Consider the following 19,929-nt stretch of genomic DNA (forward strand, 5'->3'; position numbering starts at 1 on the left):
TTTCCATTTTCTGAAAAAAGAGGGTGTCTGGCAGGTATAGGCCTACTCAATCAGGAGTTGGTCGACTCGTAAATTGAGCAATGTCCAGGGATGAGAGATATGAGGCTGTAAAACAACAGTGCTGGTGGACATCTGGCATGCAGCTTAATTATACTTTCAGACACTGGCTACGATCTTGTTGTCCCGTTTCCAACTCTGAACCTATCACCACCCTTACTGAAATGATCACTTTTTTTCATATTAATTTAAATACTATCCTGCTTAAATACATTGGTTTTGAATATATGAAAAACAAGATTCGTGGCTTTTTATCAAAGCTCTAACCTGTCAAGTCAACACAGCATGTTAAGTACTGCCAAGTGACACCGGGTCCCATGGACAATTATTGACTTTTGATATCACCAGTGCCACTTCAGCATCCTGAGGAGTTTTTATATTGTGACAGTATACTGTAAAATGTAGATTTTCAATGAAGACTACTAGGCAATTATGTACTTTATGCACTTCAATTACAATCACAAATAATTTACAACATTTTCAAATTCACATTCAAGTTTATTGTAGCCATTTCCACAGTTGAAGAAATCTATCTTTGTGTGCTCACATGTACCACAACACACATCCAACACACAAGAAAATTCAATAGAGCATAAATGAGCTCCATATTGTCCTTTAAGTGCTAAAGTTGAGGTTGAAATGTCACAGTCCAGAATGCATAAAACAGTCCATGTCCAACAGTCCATGCAGAGGGCCAATCCATTTAGTAGATATTGCATTGATATTAATGTACACACTCATGATTGTAGTATATGAAGTTGCAGTGCAAAATAATTTCACATTTAACAACACCTAATGTTGATAATTGAATTATCATAGTGCATATTTACGTGTCTGAAAGCTTGGGGGTTAGCCTGGTAATAAAAGTTAGCCTGAGTCTGGCCATTCGGTAGCGATAAATTATAGCTTGCTGGAGCTTGTTGAAGTTTAAAAAGATAGGATCAGCCCTTGACTGATAGCTTGTCTTGGCTGATAGTATTCTAGCTCAGTGTTCACAACTCCTTGCCACCGGAGACAACCAGCTCAATGGAATCAAATCCAAACTAGCACTGTAGGGAGATGATAATCGAGCGGAAGTGCATAGGAAGGCGTGGCCAGGCATCCTGGGGTAAGTACTATCCCTGAATCATTAATCATCAACCAATAATGTTCCTTCTAGTGATGCCTCTGTATCTTTTGCCTGATGTGTGAAGAATGAACAAGCAATGTTCTGGGTAGTTGTTATTATTCAGGAAGGGTGAGAGATAATGGAAAGTTCACAGATTTTAAAGGGGTGGTTCGGAATTTTGGACATCGGGGCTCATTTCCAAGTGAGCCTTATTGTTATTTATCAGTGGAGACAGTTTTCAAAAAATTTCATCCAGTCGTTCAAGTTGCATAGTTCGCCGGTGCTAGGCTAGCGCTAGTCAACGGTATCTGCTAGCCTGCCATTAAAAACAGTTCCCTTTCGTTGTCACTCCGAGTTACGTCGGATGACGACGAATGGGGTTTCGCTTAGAACACCTATCGACTTCGAGTATTACAAAACGAGCCAATGGCAAAGAAATGCCATGGGTCTGCGGAATTTGCATAGCGTATCTCCGCCTTACCTCGTGGGTATAAAAGGAGGACGCCGGCAACAGGCAGAAATGTTTTCGCTTCGGAGCCAAGAGTATTTTTTCACTCCACAGTCATCTCTGACTTCGCTCTACGAGACGAGCTTCTCTCTCCGGTGTTGGTGTGACGGCGATCTGCAGCGAGCTCACAGTGCCTGCTGATCTGTGCAGTAATCTGCCAGTGTGTGTGTCTCCCTGTGCTCTTCAACATCGCGGAGTTTTTTTTTCTCTCCTCTCATAAAAGAGCTCGCACGCGGCACGTCTTTTTAAAGACGGCTCGCCCGTGCATTTCTGGTTGCAGCGGACTGGTATCGGACTCTGATGGGCACGAGCGCTGTCTAGTGTGTTTGATCATGCTTGAACAGCGCTCGTGGGTGACTCGCAAGGGAACGTGATCATCGCGTCATATATAGGTCGAGACTCGGTGAACTCGCAAGAGTGAGAGTCCCCTCATCCACCCCCCGATCTTCGGCTGGTGGCCAGGGTGACCTGAGGGTTACGGTCTGGAACAAGGCGCCGACTATGTGTCCGTGACCCCAGCCCCCCTCTTCAATGACGGTGCCCGCTAGTGAACTGCTGATTCCCGCGAGTCTACCCTCTGGTGGCCCGCGTGTTTCAGTTGAAGCTACAGAGGAAGATGCCATGTCTGTTGCAGCATCACTAGGTGGGGTTGAGTCTTCTGGAAGTGAGGTCTCGTCACAGCTGCCACCTTCCGGTGTGCATACGGCTGTGCCTGAGTCTGATCCGGAGATGACGGCCATGCTTTGCTGGGACGATTGGTTTTTGGGTAAGGCCGCCGACCCTCGTCCGTGGCAAACCCCAATACCTCTCTTCCCGGACGTGCATGATGAGATCTCAAAGTCCTAGAAGACCCCCTTGTCTTCTCAGGACCGCTCGCTGATCTCATCCGCCTTTCCTCCCCTCGATGGGGCCGCTGCCCTTGGGTACACTGGGGTTCCCCCGGCTGAACGCTCTGTTGCGATGCTATGTGTCCTCAGAGTGCTTCTTCTCGGCGCAATCCTAAGCACCCGACCGTGGCCTGTAGTTTTTCGTCTACGCTTGTGGCGAGATCCTATAGTGCCACTGGACTGGCAGCCGTCTCACTGCATGCCATGGTCATTCTGCTGGTCCACCTGACCCAGATGCTCATGGACCTGCACGAGGGCGGGGCTGACCCAGGGCTCTTCACTGAGCTGCGCGCCGTCACTGACCTTGCTCTCCGAGCGACGAAAGTGGCCGTTGGCTCCCTGGGTCAGGTGATGCTCACCATTCTGTGGCTGAACCTGTCTGATGTGCTGGATGTCGCGCGGACCCGTCTGTCCGACATTCCCATATCCCAGGTCGGGCCTCTCTGGCGGTGCGGTTGAGGGCTGACCAACAGCTCTCGGCCGCTCATGAGCAGAGTGACGTTGATTCTGTCCCGACGGCCCCGCCGTCCGCTCAGGTCCCTCGGTCTGCCCACCGCCGAAGGCGCCCCCCCTCTGGGGGCCGCGGGCGGACGCCACAGCCCCTCTCCAGCCCCGCCCCCCTCTACACGCCGGGTTAAGAGGCGCTCCTGAGACGGGCTCCTCGGGGATGGAGCAGACTGAGGTTGACTCTGTCCCGACGGCCCCGCCGTCCGCTCAGGTCCCTCGGTCTGCCCACCGCCGTGGGCGCCCCCCCGCGGCTCCCACCCCGCCCGCTCAGCCGGGCCGGTTCTGGAGGCCGCCGTCGGATGCCAAAACAGTCCTCTCCAGCCCCGCCCCCCGCTACACGCCGGGTTAATCGGCGCTCTTGGGATGGGCTCCTCAGAGATGGGACTCAGTTCTTTCCAGGAGCTGGTAGCAGGACCACTCCTTTCCCCGGGTGAGGGCCGGGGAAGAATCCTTATTCTCCAAAAAACTGACTCTCCCGTCTCTGAGCACAGAGAGTTCGGACGTCACAGAGCGCCGCCCACATGCCGTGCTCTCCTCGTCCCCCTCTGTCTCGGAGTCGGTTGACACGGCGTGCCGTCCATGACCGCTTTGCCCCTGTCCCCCTCTGTCGCCAGACCCTTGACAGAGCAGGCCCCCGTGGAACGCTGGTCCTTCCCTGGCCTCCTCTGTCAGGGTGCGGTTTTGACCTTGCCCCCACACCGGGCCGCTATGCCGTCCACGTCTGGGCCAGTCATTCCGCTTCGCTGCACCACCGGGGGGACGTCTGTGGTTCTCGACGCCGCTGGCACAGTTGGGAGCCTGCCTAGAGCTTCCCTTCTGTTCCGCTGGGTCGCGCGAACCATCGGCTCGGCTATGCGATTCAGTTCGCACGGTCTCCTCCCCACTTCTGGGGAGTCCGCTCCACTTTGGTCGATGGCTATGCCCTATCATGAGAGCGGCGGTTGCTACCCTACGGGCGAAGGGTGCGATTGAGACTGTCCCTCCAGCCGAAAGGAGGTCCGGGTGTACAGCCCCTACCTCATTGTCCCAGAGAAGTCTGGTGGGTTACGGCCAATCCTGGTCCGAACCGCTCCCTTCACAGGCTGCCGTTCAAGATGCTCCTGGCCAAACGCACTTCTGGATGTGTGCGGCCACAGGATTGGTTTGCAGCGATCGACCTGAAGGGCGCCTACTTTTATGTCTCCGTTCTCCCTCGACTCAGACCATACCTACGGTTTGCTGTCAGGGCGTGCGCATATCAGTACGCTGTTTTCCCATTCGGGCTAGCCCTGTCTCTTCGTGCCTTCACAAGGTTGTTGAGGCTGCCTTTGTTCCTCCATGGGAACACGGGGTTCGCGTCCTGAACTATCTCGGTGACTGGCTGTCTTAAGCTCACTCCTGAGACCAGGTTTGCGAATACAGGGACCCAGTGCTCCAGTGATACAGTGATCCAGTGAAGGAGTAAACTTTGCCCCGTGCAGAGGAGCTCTTTTCTCGGTATGGACTTGGTCGCCTTCTCCACTCAGCCATTGCTGACTTGCCTGAGACTATCAAGCGCAAGAGTGCGGTTCCACTGAAGTTTCTTCAGAGGCTCCTGGGGCATATGGCATCTGCAGCCGCGGTTCGCCGCTCAGATTGCTTCATATGAAACCGCTCCTCATATGGAGTCAGAAGCATCTGAAGTCGCTTCATGCCATTTATATCCCCGGAGCCCTGAACTGTGCAGCCGACGAGCTCTCACGGCTTCAGCCCCTCCCGGGAGATTGGCGACTCCATCCCCAGTCGGTTCAGCTGATTTGGGACCAGTTCGGGGACGCACAGATAGATCTGTTTGCCTCCCACGACTCGACCCATTGCGCCCAGTTTTATTCCCTGACCGAGGGCACGCTCGGCACGGATGCTCTGGCGCACAGCTGGCCGCAGGGCAGCAAGTATGCGTTTCCCCCAGTGAGCCTTCTTGCGCAGACCTTGCGCAAGGTCAGGGAGGACGCGGAGCAGGTCTTTCTGGTCGCGCCGTACTGGCCCGCCCAGACCTGGTTCTCCGAACTAGTACTCCTCGCGACAGCACCTCCCTGGCCGATCCCTCTGAGGAAGAACCTTCTTCCTCAGGGACGGGGCCACCTATGGCACCCTCGTCCCGATCTCTGGAACCTCCACGTGTGGCTCCTCGATGGGACGAGGCAGGTTTGAGTACCCTACCACCAGCGGTGGTGGCTACCATCACTTCCGCTAGGGCGTCGTCCACGTGACACGTCTATGTGTTGAAGTGGAACCTCTTCGTCAGCTGGTGCTCTTCTCACCGAGAAGACCCCCGGAGATGCTCGATCAGCGTTGTGCCTTCCTTCCTTCAACAGGGGCTGGAGCGAAGGCTGTCTCCCTCCACCCTGAAGGTCTACGTTGCCGCTATTGCCGCACACCATGACCTCATCGAAGGTAAGTCGGTGGGGAAGCACGACCTGGTTATCACGTTCCTAGAGGAGCGAGGAGACTAAATCCGCCCCCCTCCTCTCGTTCCCTCTTCGGACCTCTCAGTGGTTCTAACTGCCCTGAAGAGTGCTCCATTTGAGCCCCTGCAATCAGTCGAGCTTAAATTCCTGTCTATGAAGACAGCGCTCCTGGTTGCACTGGCCTCCATCAAGAGGGTAGGGGACCTACACGCATTCTCCGTTGACGAAGCGTGCCTGGAGTGCGGGCCGGCTTACTCTCACGTGATCCTGAGACCCCGGCCTGGATACGTGCCCAAGGTTCCTACCACTCCCTTCCGGGACCAGGTGGTGAACCTGCAAGCGCTGCCCCTGGAGGAGGCAGACCCAGCCTTGCACTGCTCTGTCCAGTACGCGCTCTCCGCGCCTATGTAGACAGGACGCAGTGTTTCAGGACCTCAGACCAGCTCTTTGTCTGTTATGGTGGGAAGCTGAAGGGAAAGGCTCTCTCAAAGCAAAGGTTGTCTCACTGGAAAGTGGACGCCTTTGCTTTGGCATACCAGCAGCAAGGTCGACCGTGCCCCCTTGGTGTGACTGCCCACTCCACCCGGAGTGTGGCATCCTCTTGGGCTCTAGCGCATGGCGCCTCGCTAACAGACATCTGCAGAGCTGCAGGCTGGGCGACACCTAACACATTCGCCAGATTCTATAATCTCCGAGTGGAGCCAGTGTCCTCTCGTGTACTCGCTTCAACCAGCTAGTACCGGACCCGCTCAGGTGTCTTCGCTTGCTCGCCATTCCACTCCACGGACTGGATACGTGCGATATTCTCCTCAGGTGAGCTTCCCCGAAAGCCCTGAGCTCCTCCAGCACTCCTGACGTCGGCGCCAGTGTCTATTGCCTGCGTGTCGGCTAGGTGCCTCCCGTGTGCATGGTCCCTCCTCTGAGCGACCCCCACATGTGTATTTCCACTGTAAGCCTCTTTGAGCATGTGTCTTTCCCTTGGCAAGCCACCTTGCCACCCCTGGGGTTGAAATATTCCACCTGCGGCTGGACACCCCAGTGTTCTCCATATGTCTCCTTCGGGTCATATGTGTATTCTCTAAGTCCCCCCCTCTGGGTTGGCAGTAATTGCATATTTCCCCTAAACTTTGGGATATGCTCCCCAGTGTACCTTGGTATTCCTGTGCTAAATAGGAGTCCTTCGTCCGTGCCAGTCTCACGACAGGGATCTCAGATTTACGCAGGGCACTGGAAGACAGCTGAGAAGGTGGCGTGATTAGACTGGTAACCCCATTCGTCGTCATCCGACGTAACTCGGAGTGACAACGAAAGGGAACGTCTCGGTTACGTATGTAACCCTCGTTCCCTGAGTAGGGAACGGAGACGTTACGTCTTCCTGCCACTTTCCGCTATACCGCGGGGATCGCCTGAGCTCAGTCTTGGCTCCTCAGCGAAGAAACATATCTGCCTGTTGCCGGCGTCCTCCTTTTATACCCACGAGGTTAGGCGGAGATACGCTATGCAAATTCCGCAGACCCATGGCATTTCTTTGCCATTGGCTCGTTTTGTAATACTCAAAGTCGATAGGTGTTCTAAGCGAAACCCCATTCGTCGTCATCCGACGTAACGTCTCCGTTCCCTACTCAGGGAACGAGGGTTACATACGTAACCGAGACGTTTTCCCACTCCACAGTACACCAAAAGCAAATAAATTATAACGCCAGACTATCGATGTAAATGTCTGTTGAGAGAATAATGTTAGAAATCAAATTACCCTTTCATCGCATTGAAATAGTTATACTTTGTTCCCTGAATTTATTAGCACAGTCTACAGCAGTGGCGGAGTGATATTCAGTTACCTAGGCAACCGAGACTAAAACTAGCTAGCTAGACGTCCCCGACTGTAGTCCGCTTCTGTTCTGTGTTTACTTTTCGGCGCAGTACTACTAACCGGAGCAAAGTAAAATTCCGCCGCTGCTGAGAAACTAGTTCCTGTAAATGTAATGAGATCATTGAGATGCAAGAGTAGTTTGATTTCTAACATTATTCTCTCAACAGACATTTACATCGACAGTCTGGCGTTATAATTTATTTGCTTTTGGTGTACTGTGGAGTGGGTAAAACTGTTTTTAATGGCAGGCTAGCAGTTACCGTTGACTCGCGCTCAGAGGTGTCAAGTAATGAAGTACAAATACTTCGTTACATTACTTAAGTAGAAATTTTGGGTATCTATACTTTACTTGAGTAATTATTTTTCAGCCGACTTTTTACTTCTACTCCTTACATTTTCACGCAATTATCTGTACTTTCTACTCCTTACATTTTATAAATAGCCTCGTTACTCCTATTTCATTTCGGGTTGTTTTCATTTCGGGTTGTCATCGTTCAAAAAATGGCCAATTACACAAACGTTTAATAGATCTGAGTCCCGCCTCCTGAACATCGACAAACTGATTGGCTCTGTGTTTTCTTTCTAACTTGTGAGAGGCTGTTACATTTGGTTGTGTGAAGCGGCAAAACTCATCCGAAGGAATTAGGAAACCTAGATGCGGTAAGTGACGGAGAAATCAACAGTTTTATGCTCAAGAATACGGGGCAAATCGCGTCAAATATTGATTTGGGGACAGCCGTTTTTACAATAGTACTGTAAGACAATCGCGGGATAAGTGGCAAACATAATCGAGAGTGTGTGTGTGTGAGAAAGAGAGAGAGAGAGTGTGTGTGTGTGTGTGTGAGAGAGAGAGAAAGAGAGAGTGTGTGTGTGTGTGAGAAAGAGAGAGAGTGTGTGTGTGTGTGAGAGAGAGAGAGAGAGAGAGAGAGAGAGAGAGAGAGAGAGAGAGTAACCCTACATTATAGGATCAAAATATCCCCATAAAGATAGCAATATCCGAAATCCTTGTCGGGATTTTTTAAAATTTTTATTTGAAAACGGCTTATAAATCAGACTAAGTGATGTTTTTTGAAAATGCAGAAAGTTATCTGTGACAGGGTTAGTGTAGGGGGGTAGAATACACAGTTTGTACCGTATAAAAATCATTGTATGGAAAGTCCCTATAAAACATGATAATAACATTGCTTGGTCTGTTGAAATGAGAGGCCTGTTTGATCAAGTTGAAACCTTGTCATCCCATTTCATCAGCTGGACTGAAAGAAGTTTCAGTGCACTTAAGACGCTGAGAACATGTCTCAGAGCAATGGTCACAGGGCTGCCAACTTTTGAGTTTAGCTTGGCGTGAGACTACTCCAACGGGGGGGGGGGGGGGGGGGGGTGGTCTGCACACGCAAGGTCTCTCGCTCGCTTACCTCTGCCGTGCGCGCGGTTTGGAGCACAATATCTTTACTTTAGATTACGGGATATTTAACTAATTTGCGGTATAACTAGTCGATCGCGAGTGGCTCAACAGGTAGATATATAGATAAACTCATCTTTCAGGCATTTTACCTACCGGGTTGACACTTAAGCGTGAGAAATCGGGGGTGTGGCGTGAGAGCGTGAGAATTGGGTCAATTGCGTGTGTCTCACGCTCAATGCGTGAGAGTTGGCAGCCCTGTGGTCACGATGACACTTGACAGTATTGCTGCGTGTCGTGTCCAACAGGACAAACTTGACAGTATTGATGCAAAACATATATGCCAACAGTAAATTTCTGTTAAAGGGATAAGTTCACTTATTTAAAAATGAAAATTCTGTCATCATTTACTCACTCTCAAGTTGTTTCAAACCAGATTCTTTCTTCTGCTGAACACAAAAGAAGATATTTTGAAGAATGTCGATAACCAAACAGTTGATGATAGCCATTGACTTCCATAGTATTTTTTTTTTTTCCCGTCAATGGAAGTCAATGGCTACAATCAACTGTTTGGTTATAGACATTCTTCAAAATATCTTCTTTTGTGTTCAGCAGAAGAAAGAAACTGGTTTGAAACAACTTGAGAGTGAGTAGCCTAAATGATTTTCATTTTTGGGTGAACTATATCCTTTTAATGAAAGATGCCGACGTGTTTGGCTTCTTTAAAAAGCAAGGAAAAAGACAGTATTGCACTATTGCATTGCACTATGAACGGAGTAAAGTTAAGTCTCTGTTAAACTGACTCCTTGTCTTATTAGTTACCTTTAACATTACAGAATTAATGAATTAACGTATTTGTTAAGGTCAATATAGACTAAAAACTTTAATACATTATCCTATTAATTTCCTGATTCCTCCACTTCTGTGGATGTCCCCAGCCCTTAAAGAGAAGTATAAACATAAACCATTTCGATGATAACATGCCTCTGAAGTTTGACTTTTTGCACCATTACAATACTTATAGGCTACTAGTCATCATATCTTCCTCTCCATGAAACACATGTTAATGCTCAGTAGTACACACATATGGTTCTTTAATGTATTTGCATTTTACTAAAATGGAAATTGGAATGAAATTCATTTTCTATGGGCATATATGCGGCTGAAACAGGTAGTGGATCCCAAATTTTTCAACATTAACATTTTAATATAACGTTATAGTCATGGCTATAAACATGTTGTTTTGAGGAGGTGGTAGTGCCCCTGTGGTGCGGCCTAAGCTTTTGTCCTTAATGGCATTTTTTTCTTTGCATTACTTTTACTTTTATACTTTAAGTAGTTTTGAAACCAGTTACTTTTACACTTTTACTTGAGTAAAAAGGTTGAGTTGATACTTTAACTTCTACAGAAGTCTTTTTAAACCCTAGTATCTATACTTCTACTTGAGTAACGAATGTGAATACTTTTGACACCTCTGCTCGCGCTAGCCTAGCACAGGCGAACTATGCAACTTGAACGACTGGAAGAAAATCTGTGAAAAATGTCTCTACTGATAAATAACACTAAGGCTCACTTGGAAATGAGCCCCGATGTCCAAAATTCCGAACCACCCCTTTAAAAACAAAACAAAACAGAGTGGACTCCTTTCTAATCTTCTTCTGACTCTGGACTACTAAAGTCATATTCGTCATCAGTGTCCGTTCTGCATTCTGTGTCCTGTATCTGGAGGTCATCAACTATAGCACTATACGTGCTCACAGCTTGTTGGCATAAACTCTCCAGTGCAGAGGACCTCCGCATGAGGACACTTTTGAAACCAGCTGCAGCATCCTCTGACATGTCACCAAAATCTGTAACATACATAAACATAAGAATAACAAGTATTGTTCCAAAATTATAGCATGTAGAACCACATATGACAGAAAGATGTTACTCAATTTCTTGTTTTTTGTTTTGTTCAGATTTTTTGGTTATTTTTTGCAAGAAAACTTAAACACGGAATACAAGGACATTTTATTGTCATATGCATAGTTATTGTATGTAAGAAATTCATAGAAATTGTATGTGTTTGACATCCTATACTTTGCATAAATTGGGGGTATAAAGTGCAGTCGGGGAGGGATGGGGGTTTGCAGAAGCTGTGACTGTCTGTGTGTGATTGGGGGGGGGGGGGGCTATGTTGAGGTGAGGATAGGGCAAACAAAGTGTGAGGGTGGAGCAGAGTGGTATGACTAATATAGAAAAAACAAAACTTGTGGCTCTTTTCCACGGACTGGTACCAGATCCACTTGACTCTGGTACCAAGCACTTTTGGTTCCACGTCTGTTGAAGTTCCAACAATGATGTGTAGCAGCTATCTCTGTGGTCATTGTTATCGCTAGCATCATAATGTTAACGTTCTGAGCAGGCCCTCAGCAGCAGCTTAGTGTTAGCAAGACAGGACGGCCGATAGAGTAAATATTGCCATCTCCCCAAAAACATGTCTGTATTGTGATGAATTCAGAATACTGTTGATTTTATTTGTTCTTCTGTAGTGATCGATGTTACCAACTTTTACACAATGGTGATGCTAAGATAGTTTACTTCAGTGTTGCTATAGAAACCAGTTACATGAAATGGTACTTTTATGCAGTGGAAAATGAAACCAAAACTTTGAAACCAAACCAAGTAGAGTCATATTGAGGTGAGTTGAACTGGTACCATTCAGTAGAAAAGGGACTATACATATGTTAGTGAGAAAAAAACTCCAAATTTGACTTACAGCCCATTCTGATGTTCTCTTTCAGCTTCTCCACTCCCTTTATCTCCTTACGAAGAGACGTGATGTGCTGAGACATCTCCTTCACCAGGATACTCTGCTCCTCCTCAAGGCGTCTAACTAGCATCATTTGGTCAAAAATAGACCGTTTTAACCTGAAGGAGCGACCTTTAAGAAGAGGGAATTGATTGAAAAAGTGATTTAGTATTTATGATGATTAAGTTATAAACCCAAACACACAAGAGAGAGAGAGAAAGATATATATATATATATATATATATAGAGAGAGAGAGAGAGAGAGAGAGAGAGAGAGATTTTCATTGCAATAAAATACTTAAAATAAAAAAAGACAGGCATACATTTTAGAGAACATGTCAGGACTACCATACCATCCTCACGTCTCTCCCAAGGCAGGATGTCGTCCTCTGTCAAATTGGAGGCCAACTCCTCGTCAATTGTATCCTCTGCAATTGCATTGTACAGCAGGATATTTTTTTTGTTTTTTTTTTTAATTCTCTTATTTTTCTTTGTCTTGTTTGATTGCTATCTGCAAAGTGAAATAAGAAAAAATTCAGGAAAACAGTTTTTGTTTGTTTGCATTTACAATGTGCCATTTGAATATTAGTCAACCAACCATTCTGACGATAGAGGTCATGCTTCTTGCGTAGCAGGGCCACTATGATGCTCTCCATCTCAGCCCTGAGATCCTCTGTTGCTCCCTGTTCTGTTGTGCTAACTGGCTCTAAATAGGTAACACAATTAAACGATTGTTTCATTTAAAAATGTCTGATCACCTTATGTAGTTCATATTTGAACAAAGTAATTAACAGTTGTATTTGTGAAAAATCTACGCATGATTTACCTGTGACTGCCCACTGCTGAACATCACCCACCCACTGCTGTGCTGTTTGTTCAGTGATGTCATTCTTCTGGCAGAAATCACTGAAGCTAGCAGCTTCCAGCTTTGCCCTCTCGGAGATCTTTAAATCACACAAAATTAAAAAAATATCAGGCAAGCTTTCAGCCAATCCCGGGATCAAGAAATTCCTTCATCTACAGTTTATAAATGAATGAATGAATGAGCTTATTACAGATGGATGGACTCCAGCTCTGCTGTTTGTTGTTAAAATGTATGTTGTGTCAGGCAAGAGGACCATTGGGAAATGTCCTTACTTTGATGTATCTGCGGGCCAAGACTTTGTGAAGGTTCTCTGTCTTTTTTCTGTTCCACCCCATGGCCTGTTGAGTGAGCATATTCTCTCTCCCTGATTAAAAAAATAAATATGCATGCATGATTGGATCAATTTACATGGGAAAGACCATTGCAGTTAGACACAACCTAACACAACAAATACTTTAGTGCAAGGAGAACAGGAAAATGACATTTTACAAGTCAGAAATACCTCATCACAGAGTATGGTTTGTAATGTGTCATACCAACCTGCCTTTGTCATGTACTTTGTGACAAGAGCTGCCCTGGAGAGAAAGCTGTTTACCTAGATAAACAATACAGAAATTAATGTATTCCTATTTTATATTACCAAAAAACAACAACAAATAAACAAAAACATACTGTATGTATATGTGAACATGCAGCCATACTTATTGTTGAACTAATATCTTATCGTCAACTAGCTCTCCACCTCAGAATGCCATGGAAACTAAAGCGACCAAGCCCTTTCAGCCATAGCCATAGACAGCAAAATAGGAAAGATCAAGCCCAATTTTTCAAAGTTGGGTCTTGCCAACTGGGTCTACATTTTAAAACATCACAATGACATGCCAGAGCTGTGACAATCGGCATTTTCATAGAATCCCATGAAACTGGGTGATGATTTTGCACTGTCACCAGCCTGGTGTGTCAAATGGGGTCCTACTGGTAGGTTGGAAAAAGTCTACCATGGCCTACTGGTTAGGGCCTTGGGCGTGTGTCTCGTTCGAATGCCGACCAGGAGGAAAGTGGTTGTGTAGAAAGTGAAAGTGGGTGGGGAAAGTTGTTGAACATCGCTGTCCTGTCCACATCCACGGCTAAGGTGCCCTTGAGCAAGGCACCAAACCCTTCACTGCTCCCCGGGCGCCGCATCAGCTGACTGCCCACTGCTCTACTGGTTAGGAGTTAGTGTGTGTGACCTCACTGTGTGCTGTGTATGTGCGTCTCTAATTCACGGATAGGTTAAATGCAGAGACTGAATTTCCCTAACAGGATCAAAAGAGTGTATAATATATTTAAATAGTGCAGCTCAGAGGGAACATAACTTGAAATAGTGATGTATCATGCAGACACCACCACTACTCACTTTTTACTCAGAGGAGACATAATGTGTTTTGCACTTGTGACATAATGTGTGTTGTGCTCTGATGGTCATTCGAGCAAGCATAGATCTTTGTTTGAATACCTGATGTACTTTATCCTTCACACTCTGCTTATCTCACACATAAATGTATCAGTGAAGTCTCCTATATCTACATAGTTACAATAATGTCGGTGATAACATACTTGCTCAACTTCCTCTCCAACAGAGTTCCCTGCTCCATCCTGATTCCTACCGCCCCATCTCACCTGCAACATAGTGTTGGATTAATTTCATTCCATAACTTTAAAAATCTAATGTTATGCAATCATGGATTATGTGCACATTAAAATCACTTTCACATTAAAGGTGTCATATTTTATCTGCATAATATACTACACAAGATATCATAATCAAAGTCTTACAATTTAGTATATTGCCACTAATACCAGATTAAAATAATAAAAAACAATCATTGCTCGGCTTTTCGCATTAGCTGCCTGCTGGCTACTGTTGCATCTGAATTTCAGTAATTTGAGGTACCTCGCATTTTGCTGTATGAGCTTTGGCATGCATCACACTGAGAAATGGCCTCATTTCCATCAGCGGTTGAAGATCTGATGATTCTTCAGTCACTTTGCTTAGGTATGGCCAGTACCTAAAAAGAAGCACAGCATTAGTAAGCATTAACCAACACTTTGCCTGGCCATCAATATAAAACAACTGAAAAAAAACAGGCACTTGACACAATGTACAGTAGGTTGACCGAGTTTCAATATGACAGAGAAAAATTACCTGCAGACAACATCCATGCAGAAGAAAGTGACATTGGCCCTCTCTGACAATTCCCTCTGTAAAAACACTGGGTAGGCGAAGACCTCGCCACGGTAGTGGTTCAGTCCTCGCAGCAATATCCCGTGTCTGATACACAAGAGGACAATATGGTTAATGATCAATTTACACAATGAGACCTGTGGAAAACAAAGCTAATCAAAACCCTCTATTCAAAGCCTCTCAGTCTCTCTCTCTCTCTCTCTCTCTCTCTCTCTTTCTCACACACACACACATTTCCCCATCAATCTCTACATATGTGACTAACTGAGCTTTAAAACAATCTTCTAGGGAAAAAAATCTGTTAAGGGGATTTACTTTACTTCCCATAAGGAAATTAAACATGACTCTGATACATTTATCCACAAATGAGTTTCCACAACGTGTAACAAATGGCATCTGTACAATTGCACACTTCTGATCTACCCACATACCTGCAGACTGCCACTTGTATCCCCTCTTCATCTATTTTGGACGATGATTTTTTTGACGTCTCCTTACTCGCCCTGAACCTTGAAACGTCACATGTTCCACTGTTATCTGCCTGTAAAGTCAGATATCACTCGTCTTAACAAATACAAAACAGAAAAGACACTCAAACATAAGCAGTAGATATACTGTCTTAATATGCAATATTAGACATACTCTTGTCATGCTGCTCCCTCTGACATTGTTGAGAAAGGCTGATACCTCCTCATCTTTGGCAAGAAATAACCCCTTGTACAGAGAGGGTTCCTCATTCCTGTCCATTAAAATTGATCACAAAAAAAAAATCCTCTTTTAACTGACCAAACATGACTCTACATGCAACTATTTCTATGACAATGCTGTGGTTTTGATATTGAGATTAATGCCTGTGTAATATGAACATACCCCCTTGATTTTTTGAAGCGATAATGTTTGCGATTGCCATCGCAACACACTGCCAACATGTCTGGGTGACATGCTGGACAATAAAAGTCATTTACTTCACACATCACCTCTTCTGTATGCTTGCAAAAACAATATTCGAAAAAGCATTTCTGGAACGTATCTGCACAGACATTCCCCGGCTATGACATAAAAAAAAAATTGTGTTTACAGAAGAGAAATATTACAATATTACAGTAATTTGATTGTGTGTAACAATGATTCAAGCAGATTTACCCTTCCAGCCTGAACAGAACGGTGCTCCAGTAGCTTTAAAAAGGCATGCCTTGACATCGAAGGAGCCGATACTTTGATGTGAGCAAAAGCTTCAAGACATCAAAACTATATAGTGTCTGGCAGTTTGTTGTGCTTGGCCAGTAACTAGGGATGGGCATGATTAATCGACGATCGATTATTGATCATTAAGAATTTCGTCGATCAGGTTAATTTGTTATCGATTATCATTAAACTAATGCTGCTGCGTTGCGTAGTGTGAGTGGAAAGTGAACGTGTTCCCCGGGCTGGTCAAGTTAGTGCGGAGGTACCTGTGCATCCGGCAACGTCAGTCCCCTCAGACCGGGTGTTTTCAGCGGCTGGACTGAAGCCTTGTTAACACTCGACGCGTCCGCACGAGCGAGAAGGTGAGCGCTGCAAAAATGACGTTATTGCGGTATTCGGTGTTTCACAGACGAGCGCGTCGAGTATAAACGCCTCGTCTGTTTGGGGAGGTGCGCGAGCAGTCTGCGGAGACTCGCGCTGCAGAGCCAGGCGAAAGTGTAAACGAGGCTTGACGGTCAGGTTGCGGTCGCGTCTGACCCCAGATCATGTCATCAATGATGCAATGCAATGATCTTTCTCAACAAAAATCAGTAGACTGGTGTAGAAGTTGTATGTGAGTTACTAGTTATTTTTTATGAGGCTTTGTTAAGTAGCCTAGCCTAATTGATTGTTACTGTAGGTAGGCTAATCTCTCACCCTCTTTCTCGACTCCGTTCTCGAATAGTTTTGAGTTACATTTTGACAAAACCTGTCAGATCTAAGAATTATTATGTTTTTGGTTAAGTTATTGTTTAACATGATTTTTTTTTTATTATTTATTATTTTGGAACAAACGAGGGTCTCTGTTTAAGAACGCCAACTCGCAGCTGCAGGTTCCGTTGCTTTCGAGCACCGCCGCGCATATATCTTCAAGTTTAGCCTAACCGAACATCCAGTTTTACTGCCACAAGTTGATCATCTTGTAATAAAGATCTAATCGAGGAAAAACACACTGTATGTTTGTATTTTCATTGCATTTTTTAATTTATAAAAAGTTAAATAAATAATGAATTTGAATATAAAAATATTAATGATTAATCGATAGTCGATCGTTAATTCTCCCGACGATCGACTAAGAAAATTTAATCGAATGCCCATCCCTACCAGTAACGGTACCTGAGGAGCTCTTTCACCCCTGGGGTCCATTCCACATGGCAGGTAGGACAAACTTTACGGGGCAAACAGACATCATATCGTCCTGTGAAAAAAGAGACACATTAAAAGTGTTTCACAGAATCAACTTTTTCCAACTCAACTGTCCCTTATTAATTCACTGTAGTATTTGATATGGCATTAACATTTGGCAATTGGTATATTTCTCAAGAGAAAAGCTTTGCCTTGATTGCAATTGTTAACTTCTGCGGTACTACGAAACAAAAAGCAGGACTTTCCAAACTTACCATTCATGGTGACCACAGAAATATGCTTGCCAGAGGTGACCTCAATCTCATGGGTGCACTCACATACTGCCCTATTTGCGGGCAATGGCAACTGACATACTGCAATGCAAAGAGGTTGTTACATTCTTCCTCAATCGAGAAGGTATATCACTTGTCATATCAGTGAAAATAGACAACTCTACCATGTCATTATCACTGTTTGCTTACTAATAGCACGTTTCATAGTCAAAGACAAACAAAAAAAAATTTTCAGTCAAAGAGTGATTCAAATTAAGAGTTTAAAACTTTTCCATTGACAAAGTATATCAACAAAGAATATTTGTGTAATTAGTAATTACCCTTTACTAGTCAACATAAATTGTTAATAAACACATACCCTGCTCACAAAAGTGAGGCTGGCCGTTTTCACCCATCACCACAGCCTTTGTGGGGGGAATAGGCTCCAGGTAGCCGTGGAACACATTCTTTTTGTGAGCCTCCATGTCGCATCCTCCACATAGATACTCCATGTCCAGTGGCACACAATCCAGGCACCTAATTACTGCCTCTCCGGCACCGCACTTGTAACATTTTTGGTAGAAGTCTCTTTCAGCGGACAGTTTAGCATCAAGCAGCGCTGGCCTTGCTGCTTTTGCCCTTGTATCAGCGTGTAGCTGCCGCTGTGCCCATGCTGTTTTTTCAGCTGCCACATTAACCTCAACTGAGTCAAGAGTGTCCCTCAGCTGTTGAAGACACGTTTCTGAAAATAAATGAAAATAAATAAATAACTGTTAAACAACCCTTCGATTGAGTGAAGGCACAATAGATAAAAATGACTTAATACTGAATGGTACGACAATAATTATGACTTAAAATCTGACTTTGACCAAGCCATACACGACAGTGTCCATTCAATGTTGGTTTAATGTACTGTATATGGACCGGATCATGGTATCACGAACCATTGTATCACAATGGTCTCACAAACCGTGTAATATGCTTCCGATAATAGACCAGTTTGAAATGAAGAGTTGGAGTGTCTATCACTTCCCAAAATAGGCAAGAATTTCTAAAAGCAAGCTATGCAAAAGCAATGAGTGCAGAATTGTAAAAAATTAGAATATAATGCACATGTTCTGTCTACAACAACAAAATACAAACACAAACCACTTTTAATGTAGTTGCGTGGAGAAGAAGCGTGAGACATCAACAACAATGAATCGAGGAAAAGTTTACAGGGTCATTAGAAAAGTTGTTGATATGGAGGAATAGGAAAGGTAGTTATAGGGATTATACAGACATACTCACCAAGACTTGCAGTAATCTCTTCTTTGATCTGAGGGACTTCCTCAGACACTGTGTTCACTTGAACTTCAGAAGCTGCAAAGGCCAATACAATAGGTTATCTATTCTATCAGGGTCTTACTGTAAAGCATCATATATTTTAGTCCAGAAAATTAACAATATTCCATCATACATCTGGCTCAGTGAGCTCAAACCATCTTTTCACTCACCAACATTTAGATAATTCTCATTATTAAACTATAACAGTGCTATAAACAACGAACCTAATGAACGGCGTTCTGCTTTTTGACGTTTCTTACGTCTGTTACTTGTGGCCGCTGCGCTTGCGACTGCTTTCCCTCTCTTAGTCCTCTTTCTTTTTTGAGGGACATGGCTTCCCATTGCCATTGCAGCCTAAATGAAAATAAAATATTAATGTTTTCTGATAGAATATCAGACTTATGGTTATGTTTGATGGACGCTTTTTTCCAAAGTAACTAACAATAAAAAACACAAAACTAAAACTACAAGATATAAAATACTACACTACTCCAATGTCCATTAAATGTCTAGAACATCATACCTCAACAGCAACTACAACAAACAAACAATATGTAAATAGTGATTTTCAGAGACATGGGTGTAAGTTTATCAAAACTTCTCACCCTGGCCTCACGGAGAAGAGCCTTGCTAATTTCAGCAGCCATATGGCCCCTGACCTCATTGGGATCTTCAAAGAATCCTGGGTGGTTTTCCGACATGGTGCATGCACAGATACAATACAGAAATACAGACAATAGACACACAATACAGATATGAAGATGTGTGTGTGTGTGTGTGTGTGTGTGTGTGTGTGTGTGTGTGTGTGTGTGTGTGTGTGTGTGTGTGTGTGTGTGTGTGTGTGTGTGTGTGTGTGTGTGTGTGTGTGTGTGTGTGAGTGAGAGAGAGAGGAGGGGGTGGAGATAGAGAGAGAGAGAGAGAGAGAGAGAGAGAGAGAGACAGAAAGTGTGAGAGACTTAAAAGAGAAACAGAGTGAGAGAGAGATTGAAAGAGTGGCTCTTAAAAGTGCCTTTGTTTTTTTAAACGATAGAGATAGAGCAATGGAGATAATATGTAAAACACCAAATAATCTGTAGAACACACAAGAAAGCATAATTAGATATACAGTATCTCTGAGAAAAAAATATAATGTCCACATTAATGCGAGTGTCAGGGTTACATCATCCAGATCACCATCTCCGCCCACTCGTTCCCTTTCACCCAACCAGACTTTTCCCCGTTCATTATCCCCTGAGTACTAATCACCGTCACCTGTGTCCCATCAACCATATGGACTATAAAACACTCACCTTCACTGCAGTCACTTGTCTGGTCTCGTCATTCCATGGCTCACAGAC

General features: G+C 44.9%; 1 protein-coding gene and 1 long non-coding RNA gene across 2 annotated transcripts; both read right to left on the bottom strand.

Annotated features, from left to right (window-relative positions):
• Nucleotides 1-10,247: 10,247 nt before the first annotated feature.
• LOC143731969 (uncharacterized) lies at nucleotides 10,248-15,875 on the bottom strand. Its single transcript, XM_077222590.1, has 14 exons — nucleotides 15,789-15,875; nucleotides 15,516-15,694; nucleotides 15,288-15,384; nucleotides 15,077-15,186; nucleotides 14,607-14,732; nucleotides 14,355-14,469; nucleotides 14,018-14,080; nucleotides 12,962-13,016; nucleotides 12,694-12,785; nucleotides 12,383-12,500; nucleotides 12,155-12,262; nucleotides 11,910-12,067; nucleotides 11,524-11,688; nucleotides 10,248-10,612 (listed from the first exon to the last, which is right to left on the bottom strand). Exons 1-12 carry the CDS (start codon nucleotides 15,843-15,845, stop codon nucleotides 11,949-11,951), a joined length of 1,239 nt encoding a protein of 412 aa, XP_077078705.1. The 5' UTR covers nucleotides 15,846-15,875; the 3' UTR covers nucleotides 10,248-10,612; nucleotides 11,524-11,688; nucleotides 11,910-11,948.
• A 1,097-nt stretch (nucleotides 15,876-16,972) lies between these two features.
• On the bottom strand, nucleotides 16,973-17,721 carry LOC143731960 (uncharacterized). The gene is made up of 3 exons (XR_013201019.1): nucleotides 17,646-17,721; nucleotides 17,270-17,368; nucleotides 16,973-17,067 (listed from the first exon to the last, which is right to left on the bottom strand). It is a non-coding gene; the product is annotated as an uncharacterized LOC143731960 (long non-coding RNA).
• Between the last annotated feature and the right edge of the window lie 2,208 nt (nucleotides 17,722-19,929).

This window comes from Siphateles boraxobius, unplaced genomic scaffold (assembly GCF_051911475.1).
Source record: "Siphateles boraxobius isolate OS27281-9 unplaced genomic scaffold, OSU_SipBor_1 89, whole genome shotgun sequence".
Taxonomy (NCBI): Eukaryota; Metazoa; Chordata; class Actinopteri; order Cypriniformes; family Leuciscidae; genus Siphateles; species Siphateles boraxobius.